Source organism: Drosophila bipectinata, chromosome 2L, assembly GCF_030179905.1.
Source record: "Drosophila bipectinata strain 14024-0381.07 chromosome 2L, DbipHiC1v2, whole genome shotgun sequence".
Lineage (NCBI taxonomy): Eukaryota > Metazoa > Arthropoda > Insecta > Diptera > Drosophilidae > Drosophila > Drosophila bipectinata.
The window spans coordinates 21,030,610-21,041,882 of NC_091736.1; the positions used below are offsets into that span (position 1 = coordinate 21,030,610).

Consider the following 11,273-nt stretch of genomic DNA (forward strand, 5'->3'; position numbering starts at 1 on the left):
GAGGCACAAAGGAGGCAGGAAGCAGGACGAAATCTGCCCTGACCTGGTCTGGCGAGCATTTTGCAGCTTCCTTTTCAGCATCGGTGCCTTCTCCCCAGAACTTTCTTCTCTCCGTTTTCCTTCTGCCCACCCCCGGGCCAGATGCTATCGGTATTTTTTCCGCTTCCGCAGTTTTATCACGGGGCATCAGCTTCTGCCGGGGCATCCTATTCCCCTTAAGAACTACAGGGTACAGCAAGGAGTATTCCATCAGAAGTTGTTGCTATATGAATTACAAAATATTTTAGTTACGTAGAGCCTAGTTACCTAGTTACCTTTTATATTCTAGAGCTCTATGCTTAGTTGGAAGTACTCTTTGAGTTTTAAAATATTTTGAAAAAAAAAAACTTTACTAAAACTTAAAACTAAAACTTCACATTTAATCTTCAAATTTTCATCTTAAAATTTATCTCGCCTTTATCCTTTAAAATAAAATCTTTATTATTTAAACACCTAGTATTTAAAATGTAGATAGTGCCTAGTTAGATACACAGTTACCTAATTCCAATTAACATCTCTTAGTTTGTCAGCTAATGACTTCTTTTAGAAGTGCAATTATTTTTTCAATTAGATTCGAGTAGTTATCTAACTATGCGCGAAACAAACGCGCTTTCCCACTGTCCCTTCTATTAGTTGCCTAACTGGTTTAATTACCGGCGCTTTTCCGAGGAAAGTTCCACCGCCTTTCCGCCGCCACCTGCTGGGTGTCGAGTGTTCTCTCAGTTTCGAGTCCCCTCGGCAGGATCTGCCACTTCCACTCGCACACATGTCGGCCTGATGTTCCCGGGGTATTTGAGTTTGCTTCGTTACGTAGTCACTCTTACGTCATTGTCGGTTTACGTGGCGTGTTAATAACCCAGGCGCACACACACCTCCCTATCTGGCTTCCCTTCCGCCATTCTCGTGGATAATCAACCGACATTTTGCAACACAGGTTTACAGGTTAACACAAACGGGGAGGTGCGGAGCGCAAGGACTTTTCATGCTTTTCTTATCCTTTTATTATTGCTTTTGTGGATAAAAAAATCTAGAGCTCCATTATAACAAAGTCCCTTGTTCAAACAATCTTTTATAAAAAGTTATTATTGAACTGAACTTTTCAAAGGGTACTCCAGGTTTCAATTCGCACATCTTGTAGTTTACATTATTTTTGTTGCTTAAGCTTGACTTTTATTTTCTTTTTTCTGCTCGGGAGCTCGTGCATTATTCATCCGTTGGTCCTTCGCCGCTGACCACGTACGCATAGTCCTGCCTAAGTAATCAGCCTGTCGTGGCCAGACTGTTGCCGTAAACATAATTAACAACACGTTAGAGAGGCAACTGGGTAATGACGATAGGCGGAAAATTACTGAAAGTAAGTCAGTCCAAATTCTGAAAATATTTTTGAATCTTAAAGATGAATGGCTTTTAAGGCCTGTGCACAGTGTTGCCCCCACTCTATCTATCTCTGTCTGGATTCGAAAAATGCAAATGACTTGTTTATTGTTATTGCTCGTTGTCGGCATGAATGATTATTCAATGTTCCCGCCGAATTTGCACACATAAGCGGATTACTTACTCAGCCTTCTTGGCAGCGCGGCATTGTTGGGCTTTCCTGAATGTTGGGTCCAAAGCAAGGTGCAGAGCTCGGAAATTAATGTTCATCAAAAAGTCATGTCCCAAGAAAACTCAGAAATCGTTAATTTTTTTTATAAAACTTACAATAGACAACCTGAAAATCTCCTCAAATCCTCTGACAATGCTTTAAAAGACCACCCCATGTTTGTAACACAAATTCACAGGAACCACCTCTATGGTTCTCATTTCTCTCTTCTTAATTTTGGTGCGTGGGTGAAAGCAATATCCCAATCGTCTTAGCCCAATTTTCATTCATTTGTTTATTGCGTTTTGCCCCTCTAGAGTCACTTTACATCGGGAATACCCAACTTTGCTTTCTACGCTTGATTGAGTGACGTGAATACGATGCCACGTTTTTTTTTAATTTCCTAATTTTTTAGGACAATTTCAGGTTGCCATGGAGTGTCTCATTAATGGACCAGATCTCAATAAAACAATGTTCGCCCAATCACCAACTTATTAATATTTAATGGGTGTTAAATGCGAGCGTGGGATGCGGAAAGTGTATTCGTTTTCACATAATTAAGCTGAGTGGGTGGCTGGGAGGGGTACTGGTCGACGTATCCTGATATGCGTATTTTTGGCCTATGAACTTTGCTAATTTATTTATTTTGTCCTAATCTCAGAGACACACGATGCCACATTCTTGGGTGCCTTTCAATCATTCTTAGCCGTGACTGGCTATCTCTTACATAAGCTGCTTAATTGTATTGATGTGTGGGCGCAGACTGAACAGGCCACCACCAATGTTGTTCTTATTCAATCGATTTCCATTTGCGAGATCCTATTCAGAGTCTCGCAGAGCTAACTGCCCGGAATGCGCCCGAAAGCCGGCAATGCTTTCGCTTTGTAGCCACACTCTCGCACAAACCCGCCTCCACCAAAGCTGTTTTGACAGGCAACAAATAGCTAAGGAACTACAAACAAAACCAGACAGGGACACAGAGCACAAAACAAAGCCAAGTCGAGGGAAAGTTTCGCTTGGCTTTCCACCTTTGTTCCAGCTTTTGTTTTATCTCCGGGACTTAATTGGAAAGCATGAAGACACAAGCCCTGCGAAACGTGTTGGCATTAACACACGCACGAGCAGGAATAACAACGCAACCCGGGAAATGATGCCACAGTGCTTGTCCTTGGTCCGAACCACAGCTGCTGGCGGTGGCCCTTCACACGTCCCACTAAATGCCACTCGAGGGCCTCCAGTGCGTATACGTAATTTGCGAGTGCGGCTCCAAGTGGCTGTCCAGCTATTTATGCTTGATGGCAGCAAATACATGGATCCGTTTAATAATTTGTTCTATTTGTCCGGGTATTGTCTTTTGTGCTTCCAGCACAAATAATTCCATTTACAAAATCTCCTATCAATAGCTTTACTTTAGTTATGTATTTTAATATTTCACTATGCACTATTTGAAAGAACATCTGCTATGCACTTGCATATAGGTCGCCTTTTCAATCCCTTAATAACCTTAAGAACCATTTTGCACAGACCACTGAGTCGGTCTGTGTCCTTGTTTGCCCAATCGGGCGATTGAAAACTTGCCGAGCTAATTAGCTGCTTGAGAGCAAACACTTGAGGAAATCCCTTTCAATTAAACACCAGCAACATAATCAGTAACCGTTCCGAGTTGCCTGATTGTACGTAAATAAATCGTTAGCCAGCCAATACGAACCGGAGACCAGAGTTCAGGGATCAACAATGAAAAAGCGTTAACAAAATCAACAAAAACCACACCTGGGGCCAATTAGGACACTAATTAATTGAAACCGCAAAGAGAAGATCGACAGACTGGAGGACAGACATCATCAATCCGGGCAATCAAAATATGAGTCCGAGAACCCTACCCTGCCCCCAAGGACTCGGCAGTCAAATCAATGTCCGGCCCAGGCGCATCCGAAAGTTATGGGTTGCATAAAAGTCACTGTCGATGATAAATGAAGCTCCGCCAGCCAGGATTTGCATACCGATGCATACATAATGGCCAGCCAGGAGCCGAAGAAGCAGAGGGATAAGTGACTACTTCGGATTCAAGGAGATGGAACAGAGCGCGCTCCTCTCCTGTCCTTTTTCGGTCAAGCTTTCGCAAAAGACGCGGAAAGAAAGAATACGGATTCCATTTGCAAAGCGACAGGGAAAGCCACCGAACGAAAGGATAACAATGTCAGTGACACATGAGCTGCAAAACTGAGAAGGCACGAGCTGAAAATTGCAAAAATGCAGACATTTCAAAGGGAAAATTTCCTCCAGCTTAGAGAGGGAACTTCTGGGCTTTAAAGTTAAAGTCATTCGCTAAGGACACAATTAGGAAAAAATTGTTTGTTTTTCAGAATTGGGAAGCATATTGGAAACTTTCATAGGTATTGTTTCACGAATATCTAATGCGGGAAGCGGAAAAGTCAGAAACATAAGCCATAACTTGTCAGACAAGATGTCATGACTGTTATTTTCATGCCTGCAGTCGTTCAAGAGGGGCTGGTGGGTCCTAGTTCAGCGCTCTCCTATTATCTCACAATTTGCGTTCTCCTTCGCTAGAAAATGATTTAATGAAATCAATTACCAGCCTCCATCCTTCCAGCCCTCTGAAGACTGAGGGACAAATGAAATTAGCGCGCTTCAAGGAGCAAAGGGACGAGGAAGGCCTATGGGCCAAGAACATCAAGATGAAAAAGGAAAATTGTGTTGGAAAAAGAAACCGTTAGCTTGAACAAATTGTTTGTAGTCTGTTCTGCCATATTCTCCTCCGTGTGTATGGGGGTTTTGATTTTATTGCCATTTATTGAGTTTTTATTGCCCTGGCTTTATTTTTTTTTATTTTCTATGGGCGAATTCAATTTAGGAAATATTTGTGGTGGCTGACTTTGATTTAATAAAGTGTATATAGACGGATTTATGGTTGTGTATGAACGGAATATAATTGATCTCGAAAACCAGTCTATTGGAAACGTAAAGATTGAAGTTAAACTTGTTTGAAGTTTTATGCCAAACATTTATTAAAAACTCTGCACAAATCCATGAACTTCACTTTGCTTTTTTATCCTTTTCCTTCAAAGAACCTTTCTTCGAATTATCCGCGGCTTTTGGAGCCTCCTTGCATGGGGGATTGCACTTCTTTTCCTTGGTCTCCTTCTTAGACACGTCCTTCACGCAGTCGTCGTAGACGGGGCGCGGCTCCTGGTACCCAGTGTCCGGGGAGCAGGGCGGGCAGTCGCACTTGGAATTGGCATCCGTGGTGCAGCTGGGTGGCTCGGGTCCTACATAAAAAGGATTAAACCGGCAAACCATACTTAGGGATTTTTAATAGAAATGCGCAGAGTCAGAAACTTAAAATTTTGATAGAAGTTTTGGTTCTGATTAGGAAAAGTTTCAATACAAAATGGGAAATTCTACGGCATGTTTTCCATAGCTATCTATTTTGATTCTATTTATTCTTTTAAATTTCTTTGGAAAAGAAATTCAAAGTCAAATAGATTTAATTAAGAAATTTATTCCAAGTGTCACTGGCCCTAATTTAACAATTCCCGGCCCAAGGTTTATCTTAAGGCCATGGCAATTATTTACGAAACTGAAACGCCAAATTAGCATCAAAACAAGGAGGGCCGAGACCAAACAAACAAACTGCGTTTGTTGCCAAATATTTGCCGGCGTGAGCAGGCTTCATAAAGCTGCGGGTCTGGAGAGCTTAAAGCAGATTATACGAGTTTTCACAGCAAATGCGGAGAACATACACCAAACACAGGACCAAACCAGGATGGACGACTTTTTAGAAAGTCTTGACTATATGATACCCGGTAAACTTCTCTTGCACCCTTAAATTATTTTTAATTTTAATTTTGCGGCGTACTTTTAGCTGCTTTGCAGTACAGGGAACAGTACAATATATACAATATTACAGTATTTCTTTCTCACGAATACAATATACCCTTTTTACCGAGGACTACTCGGTACAAAAAGAAAAAGCGGCGAAGGAAGACCGCAGGAAAATAAACATTTAATGGCGAGACAGTCATAAAAAGGAAAACAGGCCTGAAATGATGGGCGGGAAAAAAATGTTAACAAAAAATAACGCCAAGGAAATAAAGCAAAACACATAAGCCGCAAAGACAGAGCCAAGAGGATAGCTGGCAAAAAGAGGGTTCGGATAAAAAAAGCTCACATGCCTTGAAAGTTTCCAATTTTTACGACTTCATTAGAAACGCTTGATGAGCAATAATGATAATACGCGGCGAGGAACCGGGAATAAGCACTGCCGGAAGTGGAGGCGGAAACGGAAAGACTCACAGCTGTTGCGGGAACTACTCAGCCACCACTTCAACTATAAAGACGCCGCAGGAATTTTGTTAGGAATTCCCAAAACAAACAAAATTATACTCTTTAGTTTTAACTCATTGGCTTTAACATTAAAGTGCATTTTTAGTACTACATGAATCGCTCATTTCTCATTTCTCTTTTAATAAATAATACTACAAAAGCTATCACAAAAGATGTGTACCCCAAGCCCTAATGCCCTGAAAGAATGAAAAAAGAGGGCACAACACAAGAAAGTGGCGGACTTGAGGGAGGTGAACCAGCTGGAAAATTACTCCACTCCCGCGCACATGGACGCACTCACATTTATGAGTGAGTGTCGCACAAGTGGGCAATTTTTGGGCAAAGGCCAAAGGACGAGATGTGTTGACGGTAATGAAAGTTTAAATTGTTTTTCCACAGGGTACACAACCAAAATGTGACTGGGGAAATGGGGTCGTGAGCCGGTCCTCTGATATGTAACAAATATATTTTACATTTTGACATTCAAAGCTACGGTATTGCACAATAAAGTTTATCTTTATATTTTGGGGTTTCCTTTTCTATACAAGGATATGTTTACGACTGCGTGCGGAATACAAAACTGAACTTGTGGGGATTATATTTATTATGGAATGATGCTTAAATGGCATGCAATGGCCATGTTAAAAATTGTTATTTATTTATTAAATTTAACAGGGATGCTCAAAGAGTAATAAATTTCATGCAAAGCTTACAAAATTTCAGCCAAATGATTCCGCAGCGAATCAGATCAGTGATTATGCTGGAGAAAGTGCTGCCTATTCCATTCAAATTTGCGAATTCGGGGAGAGTTGACACATTTTTTAGTGAGAACTCGAAGTGAATTCAATAAAATATGCATAGGAGCATATTTATTTCTATTTTATTAAAAAAAATAACAATTTATGTGGAGATAAAGAAATTGTAACTCCAAAAATTCTTCACTTGTGCAATTTCTGAAGTCATTTGTGGACTTGTTTAGTATGGCTTTAGTTTTGTAACTATAGTATTGTTTTGTAGTTTTCAGGAACTTTGAAAGTTTAATTACTTAAAAGAAGTAAACATAAAATAAGATAACTTTTAAAATTATTAAAAAACAAGAAAGGAAAGCTAACTTCGGGCGGAGCCGAAGTTGATATACCCTTGCAGTTAAAACCGGATATATATCGCAACCATCGGATTTAGTTGGCCGATCCTTATGAAATTTGGTAGGTTGGATGAACTGACCAAAAATAGAATCTGTACCAAGTTCCAGCTTTCTATCTTCAAAAACACAAAAGTTGGGTCAATTCCGATCTTTCAGTTATATGGCAGCTATAGGATATAGTCGGCCGATCCTTATGAAATTTGGCATGTCGTAATGTTTTGGCAAAAATAGCTCTCATGTAAAATTCTCGAACTCTAAAAATACCGAAGTTATACCATTTCCGATCAATCAGTTATATGGCAGCTATAGGATATAGTCGGCCGATCCCGGTCGTTCCGACTTATATACTGCGTGCAAAGGAAAGAAGGGTGTGTGCAAAGTTTCAAGACGATAGCTTTAAAACTGAGAGACTAGTTCGCGTAGAAACGGACAGACGGACATGCTCATATCAACTCAGGAGGTGATCCTGATCAAGAATATATATACTTTATGTCTCCTTCACTGCGTTGCACACTTTTGACCAAAATTATAATACCCTCTGCAAGGGTATAAAAACAATTAAGCCTATAATTCTGCAACAAAACAATTGGAAAAGTTGGTTATCAATCCTTTGATAAATTAAATCTTTTAAGGTGTCAGCCCTGAGAAGAGATGTTTGAAAATGGCTAATGACATGGCTGAAAACCTTAAAAAATGTCATATCCAGTGTTATCGCTAAAATTTTCAAGCAAAATTTCTGATTACCCCTGATTAATTTAAATTAAATTATGTTTAAAGATAAAGTCCTGTGAATCTGTTTAATCTCGAGTTTTTTCAGGATAATTTCCCTTTACAGTTCTGAACAGAAACCCAATATCCACCTTCATATTAATCGAAAAAGGCCACTTACTTAATTATAAGTGGATTCAATATAAAATCCTTACGTGAACTATGAGTTGTAACTATGAGTTGTTGCCTTTGATTACACAATTGCTGGCGAAAGCCCAGGAGACTGGATATGTAAATGAGGGGTCTTGGCACCACGGCGATCGTCTCACATTGCCGTTTAAATATGAATTGAAATGAATTCGCTGCCAGTGGGCGGGGGCTACATATGTTATTGCGCAAACTCACGCACAAACGCACCAGTTACACCAACGGCCCCACACACATTTGCGGAAGGACATGAGCCGGGTCCTGGTCACGTTGGCTCATTTTCGCTTAATGTTTTATGCACAACTAAATACAAATGCGCTTTAATGAGCAGGACTCGAGCCGGCCATGCGGTTAATTTATTATGCAGAGCTGGGTTTCGCAGGGGGCGTGGTGGTCCGGGCGGTTTGGGCGGTAGGTGGCAGGGATAACTAATAATATGGCATTGTCGTGGCATTAAATTGCCAATATGTAGACAGGGAGGGCCCGCCACCCGGGGGACCTGCAGATAAACCGCACCAAGTCAACTCGAATGCATGTAGCAATTATTCTCGCAGGCTCCCCTGCCCTACCCCCGGCTCTAGGCTTCCCACTGCAGCAAAGTCATAAAATGCAGGCAGCACAAAAAACCCTACAAAAAGTAACATTTGCTATTCGCAACAACAACGCCGGCGTGGCATACTTTTCGGGGCATGTGGCAGGAGACTTAACCGCAAAACAAGGCCAAGCTGGAACTTGAAACCCGAAGCGTTTGAGTGCGATTGGGGAAACTGGCGTAACGTCAAAATTACCTCTGGAAACTGAAGTGCAGGAAAAACGGCCAAATGAACCAACGTGTGTGAAGTTTTGGCAATAAAATGCTCTCCAAATGCTTCAAAAATAACAGCCTCTCAATTAATAATAACATACAAAAAGCACAAAAAGACTACTTTTCAAAACTTTAAAATTTGGAATCTTGGTTTTAAAAACAATGGAACATAATGAGCTTTTTAAAAAGCATATTATATCGTACCTAACCGAAATGTAATACCTTTAATAATTCTGCTGGAAACAAATTGGCAGATTATATTGCAATTTCGTAATTTATGGCAAACGAAACACAATTTCGAGTATCAAAATAGCCCAAAAGGGGAGGAAGCCCCTACTTCCGCCCTGGACATTTGTTATGAGGACATGCCGGCCATTTGATTAACACCTTTGGATGGTACGGTCAGCCCGAAATAAAATTGCGCAGAATAATTTAAAAGTAATGCCATAGTTGGACCGAGCCAGTGGTTTCTGCTGAATCCTGCTCCTGTTGTCCCGTGTTGTGTGTGCATTTTATTTCTGTGAAATTTTGCATGCCTCGTTGGAAGCAGGCCAGGACAGCACATAAAATATATGTATATACATATATTTTTACATCCGCCATGCTATTCTGCGACTGCCTGATGTGTGCAAGTTTTGCGTGTAAGCGCTGACTAAGCCAACTAGTGCAAGTTGGATTTTCGTGGTAGATTTAAGCTGGTGAGAATATGGTCAGAACGGGTCTACTTTGCAACCACTTTTAAGCAGCAAAAAAAGGCGTGAAAACGTGATAAACATAATTATATTTAAACAGGCATGATGGTTAAAAACAAATGTGTATGAAATTCATACTATGAGTGTCTAGTTGTTGGATATTTAAAAAACAATTTTTTCTGAACACACCTAAATTTTGAATCTTTTACAGTAGCCTTGCAATTTTCTTTCCGTTTTTGAGTTTGTGTATCGGGATTTACAGATTTATGGGTTACTTTGAGCGACTTAATTTTATAGTTTTTCCCATAGATCCAACTGATTGATGGTTTAAAGCCGTTATATTAATTTTATTAAGAAGCTGTGTATGAGATGTAAGTAAGGTCCCACCTGGGAACATGGAACTGATGTGAGCGGTACGAGTGTGTTGACTCTACTGGGAAATATTTTGCCGAAAACAAAAGGTGTGAAGCTTAATTGAATTCCCAGGAAATTTGGATTGTTAAACTATTCAGGTTATTACTTTTTTAGGTTCGGATATTTACATTTCACTGTCATTCACATTTTTGACTAAATTTTCCAATACCCTCAATACAAGTATCATATTATCAGTAAAATCAATGATTGTAATAAATTTTAAAGGAAATGTGTCACCGTAACGGATGATACTCTCTTATTTAAAATTCAGTATGACATCGGATACTCGCAGGACAACCTTTGGCCTCCGACTCTTCAATAAACAGACGCTCTTTGTGGCAACACCTGTAGGGGTAAACCGAAATCCCAAATGCTGATAAGATCGAACATGGAATGCTTTGAGACTTTCACAAGCCACGGGGAATATTCTATCCGTCGTGGCTAGCAAAGTGGAATCAGAAGCCACCATGACAACAGGCCAAAGCCTTTCAACTACTCGATGAAAGCCGAAAAGGAAAACCACACCACTGGCACCACACACAACCGCTCACACCCGCACACCCCATTAGCATGGCCCGCACTTTAATAGCGCGAACTTTATGGCTCATTATTTTCAATGCAAGCCGGTCCAGTTCGGTTCGGTTCACTGTAGCTCCTTTGCTCATTTGCAGCTCGTGTAACTTTTCATTAAACGAAAAATGGATTCAGAAGGAATATTTAAACTCGTGTTTAGTAATGCACATGGACAGCCATTAGCGCTAACGACGTCATGGAGCTCAATGCACACCTCGGGGCAAGTGGAACAAGAAAGAATAAAATAAAAGAAGTAGGGTAGGGAGTCGAACCCGGTCTGGCCACAAAATGTGACCCAGAAGTTGGCCCTAATAATGGCCAGAATGGAACATTTGTGCAGCCTCTTTATCGCAATGTATTAAAAAACGCTACTTCAAATTTGATCATACATAAGTAAAATGTTAAAATAAATGTTACCATTTTGTTTGTACATGTACATATCTGTAGTAAAATACAACAATAAAACATCACCATTTTGAAATCAGCCATATATTTTTTTTACAATCAGCCAGTTCTGTCCAGCGAAGCATGTGTTTTTAATGACATCTGGCACATGAACTCCCCTCGGCCAACTCTGAAGTCGATAACCGAAGCATTCTCAAAGGTTAAAGAGCCCGAAAGAAACAAAGTAAAGAGCGGAAAACTTTTGAATCACAAATTGTTAAAGGGATTCCACATTGTTTTGCCAATATTGGGTCGCAATCAAAGCAATGTTAGTTCTAAAGGAAATAGGGTTTTCCGCCTTCTGCTTCCGCCTTCGGCTCT

General features: G+C 40.4%; 1 protein-coding gene across 1 annotated transcript; it reads right to left on the bottom strand.

Moving 5' to 3' along the window:
• Positions 1-4,613: 4,613 nt before the first annotated feature.
• LOC108127273 (uncharacterized) lies at positions 4,614-5,075 on the bottom strand. Its single transcript, XM_017244213.3, has one exon. It carries the CDS (start codon positions 4,937-4,939, stop codon positions 4,676-4,678), a length of 264 nt encoding a protein of 87 aa, XP_017099702.1. The 5' UTR covers positions 4,940-5,075; the 3' UTR covers positions 4,614-4,675.
• Positions 5,076-11,273: the final 6,198 nt, after the last annotated feature.